This window comes from Bufo gargarizans, chromosome 7, assembly GCF_014858855.1.
Source record: "Bufo gargarizans isolate SCDJY-AF-19 chromosome 7, ASM1485885v1, whole genome shotgun sequence".
NCBI lineage: Eukaryota > Metazoa > Chordata > Amphibia > Anura > Bufonidae > Bufo > Bufo gargarizans.
Genome location: NC_058086.1, coordinates 54,576,641 through 54,592,177, shown reverse-complemented (window position 1 = coordinate 54,592,177; position 15,537 = coordinate 54,576,641). Strand labels below are relative to the sequence as shown.

Here is a 15,537-nt window from a genome sequence, read left to right as displayed (position 1 = left end):
CAATCAACCTCAGAAAATATCATATATGCGCATGTCCACCTGACACATAATCCTTATTATGTTTTACAAAAAACTAAAAACTCCCTTTTTGAATTTTTTTATTTGCATAAACCATAGTCAATCAAGAAGCCACAGGAAGGAGAAGTGGAAGCAGGGAGAGCAAAAGTGCACAGAGTGGTTTGGGCCCGTCCTCAGTGCACATAACTGCTAATTTGCATGTGGATTAAGGCTACATTCACACGTCAGTATTTTTCTATATCCCGAATTTCGGTCTGTTTTTTGCGGATCCATTGTTCCTGAAAATGTTTCCGTATGTCATCTGTTTTTTGCGGATCCGCAAAAAACGGAAACATGTATAAATTTCAATAAGCAAATAAAGTTGTTTGGATTTCTTAGAAAAACAATTTGAAAAAAATAAAAATTCTGTTTGCAGGATTTAATTTCCAGGAATGGAATCCGCATAAAACGGATGACATACGTAATGACATGCGAATGTCTTCCGTTTTTTGCGGATCCATTGACTTTGTATTGTACCAGGATCCGATTTTTGCGGAAAAGAATAGGACATGTTTTATATTTTTTCGGACATGCGGAAAAGAACAATGAAAACGGACAGCACACATTGTGCTGTCCGATTTTTTTCAGGACCCATTGAAAATGAATGGGTCCAGATCTGTTCAGCAAAAAACAGAAAAGATCAGGAAAGAAAAAACGGACGTGTGAATGGACCCTAAATGAATGAAGGAGTGGATCATTAAAGGGCTCTGTACACGGGTAGCGATTATCTGGCGGTGTAAAAGAGAAAGCCGATTTATAATCTCATAATTCACGCAGTCACAAAAATACTTTTTTGCCGGCAGCAGATCGGTGCTGTGTAAGCAACAATTCAATATGGGACGAGCAATGGCATTACCAATCGCTCCTCCACATACGATTCCTTCCCGACAGTCGCCTGATGAATTGTTCCGTCTAAAGGGGCTTTAAGTGAAAGGTATCATTACATTCAGCTGCAAGGCATGGTGCCTGGTGTAACCGTGAACTCCCTGGTGACACACTCCATTTAATGGAAAGGTCTAACAGAAGTGAGGATATGTTGATGTCTGGCGATTAAAAGAGTTGTCTCCACTTCCATACCCTTAGGTCATAAGGATATCATAGAGGGGGGTCTCCTATTTTATGAGCCAAAGCAGATGGGTCTTGAAGTGAATAAGGCTCAACTGCAATACCAGCCTTAACCTATGGGCAGTCGTAGCGTTGTTTTTGGATGAACAAAGTCCTGTTTTCCCAAATTCCCGACAACCCCTTTAACCCTACGCTTTTGTAGTAGATTCAGAGAGGACTGAATATGGTGCCGAGGCCTCCAGTAACAATATAGAATCTGCATCACACCCTCCTCTCAGGTTGACATGACATTATGTCGCTGTTCAAAGTTCAGACATCCCTACAGATCACCGTATCCTGTGAAGTTTTTTGTCTGAAAAATACTTTTTGCAGAAGGGAGATTGCTTCACAGAAATGAGGAAGGATGGGGTCCCGGCTTTCACAAAATACCTAAGAAAAGAAAGAAAAAGGATATCTCACAGTAAAGCAATGGTCAGAGCTGGATGAAAGTGTATTATAGACAGTGAACATCTTCCTTTTTTTAGAATGACTATAACACTCATCATCCTTTGCCAAATTGAAGTTGTTTTGTTCTACGGCTGAATTCTCACCTGCCATGCTGCATGACCTGGAGTAATGTGCTCTCTGGGTTCACCTGATAAAAGGACTGCGATTTTTCATCCTCGAAGAAGATCTGCCCAGTGCGACAAGAGATTGATCAGAGATATAGGAAAGCTGTCGACATTTTCCCTGCACTGGCATATCTACAGTAGGGTGCTTACCATGGACCACACCACTGATATGAGGCCTGGGCTAAACTTCTCCCATTCCCATCATAGATCCAATGCATTTTTCCACGGTGCACCATTAGTAGGAGCTCAGTACAAAGAGATGTTACAGTTTCCATTGAGTTCAATGACAACTGTATACATTTCGATGCACTGTGCACCCCCTAGTGGTGAGTTTCCTGAATGGAGGAACCCCATGTATTCTGTTACTCTTTCAGATATGGTTTTATGAACAGAACAATCCCTTTAATAGCATTAATGGCAACCTGAAATGTGTTACTAGTTTTCCACCTCTGTACAATCTAAACCTCACTTTATATCACACCTTACAATGTCTGTGAATTAGGCAACCAGGGACAGAAATAATGGCTGGACTGACTGGTCTTTACAGCACTGACCTCTAGATTGTGAGCCAAGTATTTTTGGTCTGTATCCCATGGGGGCAAATCTTGTGAGAACATTTCGATCAGATGATCTATAAATCTAACATAAAATAAAAAAAAAATAATGTTAAAAGCAGGAACATGACAACCAAGTAGATTATGCCATACCCCAATATCTAAATATGGGATCACTGATCGCATTACCCAGTTATTACAAAGTCAGACACATCACACCGAAGGGCTCATTCAGAGGTCTGTATGTTATTTGCGGTCCGCAAATATCTGGATCAGTAGTTCAGCAAAATCTTCTGCATGTCCGCAAAATACGAAATACATATTTCCGTATGTATTCCTTATTTTGCGGATCCGCAAACAATAAAGATTCAAAAGGTGACATGATAGGGCATTAAAGTTGGATCCGCAAAACATGGATTACGCATTACATGTGCAATCCGCACTTTTGCAGAGCCATAGACTTGAATGGGGCCACGGACCGCATTTAGAGGACAAGTATAGGACATGTTCTATCTTTTATGTGGACATACAAAAGCGGATATTACACAGTGTGCTATCAGTGGATTTTGCAGTCCCATAGAAATGAATGGGTCTGCATCTGATATGCCAAAATGCAGAACGGATGCGGAAAGAAAAATACGGTTGTGTGAATGGGCCCGACAGTTTCATCTTCCCATTAAACATCTGCTGAGACAGCAATGATCACATGCAATTATCAGATGTTCATTTCCTATCCCGTGGATCGGAGAAAAGTATTGTTAGTGGGATAACCCCTTTAATTCTCATGCTGCTCCAGCATTGATGCTCTGGTGGTCCCTGACCGCGTTTATTTTCCGGGAGCAACGGCATGCCTTACATCCACTTGACCAATTAAATCAATCATTGACCTCCGTGGTAATGCTAGCACATGTGACCACAAAGGCCATCGATTGGCTGCAGCGCTCAAGTGGATGTAAGGTATGTCACTGCTGCAGGGAAACAAAGACTGATGGGTACCACAAGAGCATTAGCGCTGGAGCAGCAGGGATTTAACTGATAGGTAAATGTCTGTTTTTGGATTTTAAAACTTTTCCTGCAGCTACTTGAATTACTTAACCTCTTGGACAAGCCCTTTAAAGAGCATCTGTCAGCAGATTTGTACCTATGAAACTGGCTGACCTGTTGCACGTGCGCTTGAAAGCTAAAAGCATCTGTGTTAGTCCCATGTTCACATGTGCCTGTATTGCTGAGAAAATTGATGTTTTGATATATGCAAATGAGCCTCTTGGAGCAACGGGGGCGTTACCATTACACCTAGAGGCTCTGCTCTCTCTGCAACTGCCGTGCCCTCTGCACTTTGTTAGGGCCAGGTGTGATCACGTTTACACCGCCCTGTTGCCCCTAGAGGCTTATCTGCATATATTAAAACATCACTTTTCTCAGCAATGCGGACACATATGAACATGGGACCAACACAGATGCCTTCAGCTGCCAAGTGCACGTGTAACAGGTCAGCCAGTTTCACAGGTACAAAACTGCTGACAGATGCCCTTAAATTTCAGGAATCCTCTAACAATAACCTGCCGTGAATTTTAACATCCCAGCACTTTTCCTGCGGACACACGGATGCATGTACAGATGCAGCCGAGCTAAATTTGATGTTTAATGCATTAAGTAAAGAATGTCAAGAAAAAGTTAACTACATTTTCGATGGATTTTGTCACGAGATAACAGAGACTGTGACATGTGTTCTCAGAGTCCATTTTAGCTCGGCTACATCTGCTTGACCTCTTTATTATTTCTGTAATCAATTCAAAGTCAACCCAGTATGTAATACTAAAGGTATCTTCTACCTGGAGTCTTCATGAAATGCAGAGATGAAGTCTGTCTGACTGTGTTCCGGGTACATGAACAGCACAGGCCAATGAAGCCGTCCATTTTCATCTAAAAAGACTTGGGCTCCAGTTACATTTTCACAACAGGAGATACCATTGTGCAATGCCCCCAATGTCTCCTCCTCTTCATCATCGTCTTCCTTCTTACTTTGTTCAAGTAATTTTATTCCTCGATCCTATAGTAAAGGTTGAGTAATCGTGATCAATACATGTCACGCTCAGTCAAGTAGAGGAGCAGAGGAAAATACAGTCAAAGTGTTATGCCAAGGTACTGAGCGGTCAGATAAGCAAATGGAGAGAGCTCGCCCTCTCTGTTCTACTTTCCCAGGACAACACCTGTTTACGTTGCAACCCCTAGAGAGGAGCTGATATCACCAGGGGAAGCTGCTGGAAGAGGGAAAATGTGGCATCACACAGTGCTCATGGTAATAACTGGTGACCATGTAATGCTCCTGAGCAGAAGCTTTTTGCAGCGGCTTTCCAATTTGGCTAATAGAGCATGACAAGGACTACCCTGATGGGATGTTGCCTTTATGTGGATGGGCTGTTTATACCACAGAATGATTTTATACACAACATTTTGCTCAATACTGCCTTTCTCATGCTTGAAACCGACTCCTTGCTGAGCACAGAGATGGTGGACCTGAATACATTCACATTATAGTAGAACGGGAGGTCCATGTGCTGCTTCTGCTCAGAATATTTAGGGTGTATATACACACACACACACACACACACACACACACACAAACAGTCTAGTTAATGCAGATTTTCTGTAGGCATTTTTGTGATGTTTTCGCTGCATTTCTGTACCAATTCTGAAACGAAATCTGCAGGGTCTTGCTAATTTTGTCAGGAAATTTCACACAAATTTGCCGCAGATCCCACCCTTAGCATTGCAAAGGGTGAAATTTGCACAAACAATTGACATGCTGCGGATTTCAAAATACGCACTGAAGGTCAAATTCCATGCATGCATAAGATTTGGAAAATCTGTGGATTTTCCAAATGAAAAGCCGCATGTAATACGCATCATGGGGCATATTTATTAAGACCGGCGTTTTAGACGACGGTCTTAATATCCCCTATAGCTGGTGGTGGATCCGCCGGAGTTATGTAGAGGCGCCGGCCACTTCCTAAATGTAGGACAGCTTACGAGCAGTCTTAAATTTAGACCATTTTCTACGTCTAAAATAGGCATAGAAAATGGTAAATGAGATGGGCCTGTCCCCTTCCCCGCAACGTCCCCTTTTTTAGACCTGGCGTGAGGGGAGAAGTTTCAGATTGTGGCGCAAATGACCTTTGCGCCGCAATGTGCACCGGAAATACCGCTAATTTAGGCCTGATGCACACGGCCGTTGTGTGGCTGTTCCGTGCATTGGCGACTGCAATTTGCATCAACTTGAATGGGTCCGTCATCCGTCCGCACTGCAAAAAAGTAGGACATGTTCTATTTTTTGCGGTGCGGAGGCATGGACAGAAACACCACGGAAGCACTCCGTAGTGTTTCCGTGGGGTTCCGTGCCTCCGTTACACACCGCAGCTCCGGATTGCAGACCCATTTAAGTGAATGGGTCCGCATCCGTGATGCCGGGAGCACATGGGCAAGTGCCCACATATTGCGGACCCGCTGTTTGCGGGTCGGGCAATGGCCGTGTGCATGAGGCCTTTCAGTTTGATAAATGATCCCCATTGTGCATATAGTCTTATCCTTTAAATGTCTAATATACTTGCCTTAATTGCATGGAGAAGAGAGTCTTTCTCTGCCTGCTTCTTTTTTTCTGCCTGTCTCAACTTCCTGCCGTCTCGTTCTGCAGTCCTCTGTACAAGGAGAAAGTATTTTACTCTATATCATCCATACAAGTAGAAAAATCCCACCAGCATACAACGCAGTACTGATCTGACATGTTTGTTATTATGGCAAATAAGAGTAGTCTGCTGTATTACTCCCCCTGGCAGATCTTTTTTGCTCATTTCTAATGTCAATTGGTTCAGGTGGCACACGTAGCTTTCAGGCCCCCTGCATGTGGCTCCCCAGCTGTTGGTAGCAATGGATACTATGGTACTAAAGTATTACTAGAATTTAGTACAAGGATCTAATGCATATCAGTGGTAGTTAACTGGTAAAAGCCATATCAATCGGACATATAGTATGTTTAATAGGCCTTGTCCCATTTAATACTTGAGAACTTTGACTGTGATCTACTCTCCTCAGGAAAGTGGGGTTACCTGTGCACAAACTAATAAACTTCTATGAGCCTCCACAATGCATAATGTGGAACAGAGGCACGGTGGGTTTTCTGTCCATGCCTCCGCACCGCAAAAAAGTAGTGCATGCACTACATTTTTGCAGTGTGAACCGTCGGACGCAGATTGCGGACCCCATTCAAGTGAATGGGTTTGCGCCTGCAGACGGCGGCCACACGGCCCGTGCATTGTGGACCACAACTTGCGCTCCGCAGCACTAGAAAGGCCGGCGCATGTTCGTGTGCATGAGCCCTTATACTATGAGACACATTAGATAACTGATAACTAAGTTCACAACAGCCCAGAAGTAGCCAGTTTTTTTTTACTTACATGAAGTTTATCTGCTTTTGTCCTTGTTTCTAAAAGTTTCCTCTCGGTTGGACTGATCTTTAAGCCTTCATCGCACCACTTCAGTGCGTCCGGGTAGTTCTTAACTTCCATGTAGCACAGAGCACCTAAAACAGGACATCGGAATTCTTCTTTATCAACACATCAAATGTAGTTTGCTATTTTTTTTATTCTATCATTTTATATTGTAATTAAAACGGTCAGAATTATATTTAACACCCAATATTTGTCACTTGAGATTCTCTTTCTAAAACCTAAGGTAAGAGCTACCTATTGAGCAGGCGCTCACCCCACTGTACAAGCTCTGATTATCAATTATACTGAATTAGGGTAAATTCACACATATGGCACAGTGATCCGGCAGGCTCTGTGGATCCGGCACAGCCGGATAGCGACTGATCACATTAACTGTAATGGGAATCGCTGGCGATCCGGATGCTCTCCGACATAAATGCCGGGATTTGGCAGCACAAAAAACATTGTGTGGGTCCGGTGTGCATGTATCACTGCCGGGCTATGCCAGATCCAGAGAACTCCAGCAGACTGTTCTTTGCTGGAACAGCCTGTCGGGTTGCAGTGCTGCATGTGTGAAACTAGCCTTAAAGGGGTTGTCCAGGTTCATAGCCCAGACATAACCCCATTTTCACCACTCCAGCCCCTCTGAAATGAGCATCGGAGCAGTTTTGTTTATATTTTCACACTGCTAGGTGGAGGCTTCTGCCTAGCAGTGTTGCCAGTGACGTGAGCGACACTGACGGGTGAGGTTTAACACTGCCCTAGCCATTCAACAGGCTAGGGCAGCGCTAAAGCCTGCCCATCAGTGCCGGTCACGTCACTGGGCTCACTGCTAGGCGGAAGCATCTGCCTAGCAGTCCCCACGGAGAGCCCGGTACATCACCGGATCTCCAAAAAAAGCCCTTGCCCTGCGCGATCCAGCGAAGGGCAAAGGAAAGCATCGGAGCATGAACTACTCTGATGCTCATGTCAGGGGGGCTGCCTGGGTGAAAATGGGAATATGTCCGGTTTCAGCTCTAAACCCCTTTAACTGTGCATCTAAGGCAACTTGAACCCTCCGATAAACCTTAGCTGATCCCAACCAATAGTTTACCTAATAATTGCCATAAACTCAGCAAACATGAATACCCTATGCAAGAAGAGTGAATGACAATGATGATTAGAATAATGGTTAGTTTGGTCTCCATCCGCAAAACATAATCTTTAGCACACATTTTGCCCATTACCTCGAATCACAGCCTTTAAGTGGTCAGGCTTCTGCTTTCTTGCAGCAACGGCATCATTCAGAGAAGAGCGATAGTTGCCTGGAAGAATAGAACAGTTTAGTTTATGAGAAACAAGTCACCTAAACCTACCACAAGATGGCAGTCCAATCATGCTACTGAAAGTATTAAAGGGGCACTCCCATAAAGATATATTATGACACAGCCACTGGATGTACCTCTAAAAGGGGTTGGCTCAAGAACAATATCTGGATAGGGGAAAAAGGTTCTGATAGTAGGGGATCTGATGGCTGAGTCACCCACAATCACAAAAACATGAGTCCTTGAGGTGCCTGTATGAATGGTGTTGTACTGCACGTGTGATCACTGCTCCATCCACAGTCTCCGGAAGTGACAATTACAGCGCTCCGGCAGTCACACATAAGTGAATGGAGTGGTTGTCACTGATGTGCCCTTCTTTTCACACAAGGGACTTGGGCACCCGTTCTTCTGACTGGTGGGGTTCCTAGCGCTTGGACAGCGGCCATCATACATTTATCATCTATCGTGGTTCGTGTGCCACCCCCTTTAAGGTGTGATCAATGGGGTCTGACTGCTAGATCCATCACCACTGCTATGTATAGGGGTGCCAGTGTCGCGCAATAACCATTAAAGTCTATACCAGATAACGTACAACCACTACTCTGTCAAAAGTGGACACCTTTGGGGTCTGTGAGGAGCCTTCCCAACCTGACTATTAGGCATATCAGTATTTCAACCCTGAAACAGACAGAGCCCCTTTACGATAATTAGAAAAAATCAGAATAAGGCCGAATGCACATGGCCGTGAGCTGTCCGTGGAACCACGGGCTGGATTCCTGCTGAGAGCAGGAGCGCACGGCGTCATTGGTTGTTATGACGCCGTGCACTTCCTGCTGCTGCCGCAATACAGTAATACACTGGTATGATCTATACCAGTGTATTACTGTACTGTGCCGGCAGCAGGGAGCGCACGGCGTCATAGCAACCAATGACGCCGTGCGCTCCTGCTCTCAGGAGGAATCCAGCCCGTGGTTCCACGGACAGCTCACGGCCATGTGCATTCGGCCTAATACTGCTTAATTAGCTGGTGCTAGGAAGTCACATGGCATGAGTGGTGCCAGGCCGACTTCCTCTACCAGTATTGTCAGCATAGTGCCAATCCCACTGTGAGCGGAGCATTGCTAGTCTTATTACTAAGGAAGGACGGCCAAAAAACCCAGCTTTATAAATGGGATTGTCAGGCAACATGTCCATAGCACTGGCTATGACTCTGGCTCAAGTTACACAGGTTCTTAGCTTAAGTATGAATTTCAACTTATTTCAGGAAAGAGAAAGGGCAGGAAGACTTGACAAGAACTATTAATATGATCTTTTTCTCACTGTGGTCATTAGGTTGAATTCAAATGCGCATCTGGGAGAAGGAGAAACACTTTGGGCAGTAATGGGCACCCACCTAAATAAAACTGTGCCGCTGCCCTGTTTGTGTACAGCACCGCGTTCAGCTCTGCGTCCTTGCAGTTCTTCTTGATGCCCTCTGTATAAGCAGTGATGGCTTTCTTGTAATTCTTTTCTTTAAAGTAGTCATTTCCCTCTTCTTTATAGGATTTGGCTTGTTCTGTTAATAAACCACAAGCAAGAAACAGTTATGTTGCGTGACATGACTGGTAATGGTAAAGGGATGTATGAGATCAGAAGACCTAGTGCTATTCTTGTCCATGTGGTCTGGGTTGGCAGCACTTTAAGTGAATGGGGCTGAGCTGCAATACCAGACATAGTCCATGGACAAGGGGGGTGCTGTTTCTGGAAGAAATGGGTGCTTTTTTTTCTAAACTCATAAACCCCCTTTAACTTAATACATAATACATCAATCAACTGAAGAATTCCAAGTGAATGTATCTTATGTTTTAGGTTGAGACTACAAGGCGATGTTGCACGAACAAAGATTGCTGTGTAGCGGTGCAGCCATTGAACTGAATGGGGTTGCAGCACGACACTCAAGTTGCTGCAGTTCTAAGGGTGGGGATCATGGCAACTTGCAAGTCACACTGCAACCCCATTTAGTTTAATGGCTGCACTGTTACACAGCGACTGGTGTCGAGGCCATGATCGCCATGTAGGAGTCATTTGTCCTCTGAATGAGATGGAATTTGCTGCAGTAGATGTGAACAGGCCTGATAGCATCTAGAGGATGCTGGAAAAAATGAATCCAGCCAGCAAAGGAAGCAATATGGACAATCACATTACATTAGTAAGTGCCTTTGTCTACATGATAAATGCCATTTGCTGAAGTGAGACAACCCCTTTAAGGCCCCTTTCACACGGGCGAGTTGAACGCATTGCACCCGCACTGAATCCCGACCCATTCATTTCTATGGGGCTGTTCACATGAGCGGTGATTTTCACGCATCACTTGTGCGTTGGGTGAAAATCGCAGCATGCTCTATATTCTGCGTTTTTCACGTAACGCAGGCCCCATAGAAATGAATGGGGTTGCGTGAAAATCGCAAGCATCCGCAAGCAAGTGCGGATGCGGTGCGATTTTCACGCACGGTTGCTAGGAGACGATCGGGATGGAGACCCGATCATTACAATTTTCCCTTATAACATGGTTATAAGGGAAAATAATAGCATTCTGAATACACAATGCATAGTAAAATAGCACTGGAGGGGTTACATTTTTTTTTTTAAACTCACCTTAATCCACTTGATCGCACAGCTGACATCTCCTTGTCTTCATCTTAGCTCTGTGCAGTAACAGGACCTGTGGTGACGTCACTCCAGTCATCACATGGTCCATCACCATGGTAAAAGATCATGTGATGACCGGAGTGACGTCAACACAGGTCCTGTTACTGCACAGAGCTAAGATGAAGACAAGGAGATGTCAGCTGTGCGATCAAGTGGGTTGAGGCGAGTTAAATTTAAAAAAAAAAACATTTTTAACCCCTCCAGCGCTATTGTACTATGCGTTCTGTATTCAGAATGCTATTATTTTCCCTTATAACCATGTTATAAGGGAAAATAATACAATCTACAGAACACCGATCCCAAGCCCGAACTTCTGTGAAGAAGTTCGGGTTTGGGTACCAAACATGTGCGATTTTTCTCACGCGAGTGCAAAACACATTACAATGTTTTGCACTCGCGCGGAAAAATCGCGCGTGTTCCCACAACGCACCCGCACATTTTTCCGCAACGCCCGTGTGAAACCAGCCTAACTGACCCGAACTCACATCATCATACAGATTTTTGATGCTGTGAGCTCTGGTCAGTTAAGAATGTGCCTATTTATTCTCAGCAAAAAACATTTAAAAGATGATGGGGAAATAAAATACAAAGCACCAACTATATGAACTGCGGAGCACGCAGCCCTCACATACTAGTATGGAACGACTCGATTCCATCCGAGTAGAGCGTGGTTCTTACAGTCTGTACAACACAGAGTAGAACATGCTTTATGGTAATTCAAAAAATGATCAAGCTTCATTGAGGCATCAACTACCTTCATTGTCAAAGAGCATAGACTGGAGGCAGGCCAACTCCGGGTTTTTTTCCAGGTCAATTTCCTCTGGAGCTTTCTTCATGAACATGGGAACCTTCTCAAACTCCTATGGTGTATTTAGAACATGTAAGTTACAGCACAAGAAATCACACACAGGTTACCATACAGCAGGTATTCTGTAGGTGAATGCAATACTTCCCCCAATAGAGAGCTCTGTAGCACCAGACTTTTTTTGGTAAAATGAAACCAATCTCTTGGTTGACATTCATCTGTAAGGCTACTTTCACACTGGCGTTTTGGCTTTCCTTTTGTGAGATCCGTTCAGGGCTCTCACACGCCGTCCAAAACGGATCAGTTTTGCCCTAATGCATTCTGAGTGGATAAGGATCTGTTCAGAATGCATCAGTTTGCCTCCGTTCCGTCTCCATTCCGCTCTGGAGGCTGCTTGCAGCGCTTTGGTGTCCGTCTGATGAAACTGAGCCAAACAGATCCGTTCTGGCACACAATGTAAGTCAATGGGGACGGATCCGTTTTCTATGAAACAATCTGGCACAATAGAAAACAGATCCGTCCCCCACTGACTTTCAATGGTGTTCAAGACGGATCCGTTTTGGCTATGTTAAAGATGATACAAACGGATCCGTTCTGAACGGATGCAGACGGTTGTATTATCTGAACGGATCCGTCTGTGCAGATCCATGACGGATCCGCACCAAACGCGAGTGTGAAAGTAGCCTAAACCGTTTTCTCTCTTTGTGGCATAATAGAATATTACCTCCTCCCAGTTGTCCTCATTAAACGCCGCCTTGTACTTCTGTGTCCGGAATTTATCCATAAACTGGTCCATGACGTCATCTTCCTCCGGTTGCTTCGGATCCATGACAGCGCAGGCTCTGCTCTACAATGTGAGAATATTTTAGATTTTTATTAATTTTGCTCGCTAGGGACAACAAAGACCCGAGTTGATTCCTCTGCATGAGGGCTATATATATATATATATATATATATATATATATATATATATACACATACACCGTAATTACTCACTGATACATCACCAGGATGGAGGATACTTTCTGCATAAAAGATCTTCCAACATCTGGAAGGATTTATTAATGCACTTGATGTGTTTTCCCCCAATTTTAATTTGCATTTATTTTTTTAAAGAAAGCAGATCAACAGTGATGAGAACTGTGAATAGTTATTAGGTGGTCATACATATATACAAAAAAAAACTGTAGGAAAAAGAAAGCAAGCGCCCTTTCAACAGAAAAGCAAAACGTTGTACCTAAACACTACAAATCTGCAGTGACAATCCCTTTAAGGGGGCTTCCTACCTTGGTTTCCATTACTTCCACATCAAACTACCTGAATCCCTCATGATCCATGAAGGGGGTCATCCAGCAAATAAAAAATATCTGGTGACAGGGGACCTCTGCTCATTATAAAGTAATAGCATATCCTAAAGATACAGCATCACCTGATAAGATGGGAATATCCCATGATTAATGTAAAAAAGAAAACCAGACGTCATATAGTACATGACAATCTCTTTCTAACAAAGCTAGAACCAGCCCTGTACCTCACATGGGTCCAGAGATCTCCACATTCATTGCTCTGCTAGATTTATATCAAGCCGACAGCTCAAGGGGAGTGTCCTTTCTGCTGCAGCTAAAAAGGGGGTGGTCCTTTGTGCTGCAGCTCTCTCCCTATCACACCTTAGGAGGCAGTTGAAGGATAGGATTGAGCCTGTGTGACCACCTCAGAGAGGTACACAGAGAAATAAGAACAAACAGAAGGTGGCGCTATACACATATGGTATTGAATAACTCACTGGCTATACTAAATTTTAAATTACATGCAATTACAAGGCAGAATATTTTTTTATGGGACAACCCCCGTAAAGGGGTTATCCCATCTTAGACAATGGGGGCATATCGCTAGGATATGCCCCCATTGTCTGATAGGTGCGGGTCCCACCTCCTCAACTTTCTCCGCTCCGTTGTCCTTGTAGGTGCGGATCCCAGAGTTGAGACCCGCACCTATCAGACAATGGGGGCATATCCTAGCGATATGCCCCCATTGTCTAAGATGGGATAACCCCTTTAAGCGCTCCTCCAGATTCTTTCTGCACAGTGAATGGTGCAGTCCTGGAGCTCCATGCAAAGCGAGAGGCAAGGAGCAGGGTTAGGGTACTTTCGCACTTGCGGCAGAGTATTCCGGCAGGCAGTTCCGTCGCCGGAACTGCCTGCTGGATCCGGACACAAACTGATGGGATTGGTCAGACGGTCTGATAAATGCATTGAACTACCGGATCCATCTCTCCGGTGCGATCCGGAAAAACGGATCCGGTTATTAATTTTTTTGCATTTTTAAAAGGTCTGCGCATATGCGCAAACCGGAAAGTCGGATCCGTTTTGCCGAAACACTTAATGCCAGATCCGGCACTGATACATTTCAATGTAAATTAATGCCGGATCCTGCATTCCGGCAAGTGATCAGTATTTTTGGCCGGAGATAAAACTGCAGCATGCTGAGGTATTTTCTCCGTCCAAAAAACCTAAGAGGGACTGAACTGAAGACATCCTAAAGAATCAAGAACGGATTGCTCTCCATTTAGAATGCATTAGGATAAAACTGATCAGTTCTTCTCCAGTATTGAGCTCCTGTGACGGAATTCTATGCCGGAAAAGAAAAACGCTAGTGTGAATGGACCCTTACGCAGGAGAAATACCAAAGTAACCTCTGTTCCTTCACTTTCATGAGCAGCTCAGGATTTCACCAATCATAATGTAAAGTCATAACCTAGTCCAGGGATCAGCAACCTCAAACTACAACTCCCAGAATCCTGCTTTGTCTTCTATGGGAGTTACAAAAACAGCCGAGCAAGTGTGCATGCTGGGAGTTGTAGTTTCATAGCAGATGGAGCACAGGTATCCATTGATACCACACAATACCATCCACACTACTTGTTTGCTGCAGAGCGCTAAACCCTGGCACACAGTTTGGTTTAAAGCATGCCTGCCAACTCTACGGGAATATCTTGGAAGCTTCTGGAAAAGTTGGCAAATCTTCTAGATTAACAGGGATGCTCAAACTCCCATTGTACCCTGCTGTAGGCTGTCCAGGCATGCTGGGAGTTGTCGTTTTGCAACGGGTTGGGCACCCCTATCCTAGAACAAGCAGCCCTCCACGTAACTGTATGTGTTGCACCCAACAGGGGGCAAGTGCTCAGGCAAAAACAAAAAACAGATTGCCACAAGAATAATGAGAAGCTATGAAAAAAAAAAAGGGGGAGACTTTAGAGACTTTAAAAAGGGAGCGTGGCACCTGAAGAAAAAAATTTGCGCCCCCTTTCTTTGGGAGGCCCATTCACAAGTGTCACAGCAGGTACGTTTATTTGACAGGTCATTAAAGAAGTGGAAAAAGGTTGGACCCAGACTTCGGACAGGTCACCGATATCAAATGGGTGGAGGTCGGACACCCACTGATCAGCTGTCCAAACATAGGTGCATGGCGCCTTCTAGGAGCGTGGCGCCCACACAATGCTTCCACCTCTGCCATGTTTCCAGTGGCAGCGATATACAGCGGGGGTGCAGGGTGTCAGACCCCACTGATTGTATAGTGATAACCTATAGGCCATCAATATCTAACAGGTGGTAGACCCCTGTTTACCAGGAAGATGCTCTGTGGAGCAACACAACGCTGCTGCTATTCAGTTGTATCAGAGCGACTACAAGTCACTGGAATGACATGCTGGTACATGTAGTTCGCCAACAGGTGAAGAGCAATAACCTTCTCCCGTATGTAACAATCGCGAGCAGTTCCGCAGTGTCACAACCTGCCCAAGAAACCCACCTTCTATCGTCAACTGATTCCACTAAGTCTCTAGTCCTCCAGCATGCTCTCCGTTGCGTTCCAGTCTTGTACACACTTCCTGTTTACTCTATGGTTTCCTCACTTCCGGTTTACTCTATGTTTTACACACTTCTGGTTTACTCTATGGTTTCCTCACTTCCG

At 44.5% G+C, this 15,537-nt stretch overlaps 1 protein-coding gene across 1 annotated transcript; it reads right to left on the bottom strand.

Annotated features, from left to right (window-relative positions):
• Positions 1–616: 616 nt before the first annotated feature.
• On the bottom strand, positions 617–15,476 carry TTC4 (tetratricopeptide repeat domain 4). The gene is made up of 11 exons (XM_044301265.1): positions 15,376–15,476; positions 12,293–12,415; positions 11,518–11,623; positions 9,469–9,630; positions 7,998–8,075; positions 6,739–6,863; positions 5,896–5,982; positions 4,120–4,337; positions 2,288–2,372; positions 1,713–1,795; positions 617–1,551 (listed from the first exon to the last, which is right to left on the bottom strand). The coding sequence occupies exons 2-11, from the start codon at positions 12,395–12,397 to the stop codon at positions 1,449–1,451; spliced, it is 1,152 nt and encodes a 383-aa protein (XP_044157200.1). The 5' UTR covers positions 12,398–12,415; positions 15,376–15,476; the 3' UTR covers positions 617–1,448.
• Between the last annotated feature and the right edge of the window lie 61 nt (positions 15,477–15,537).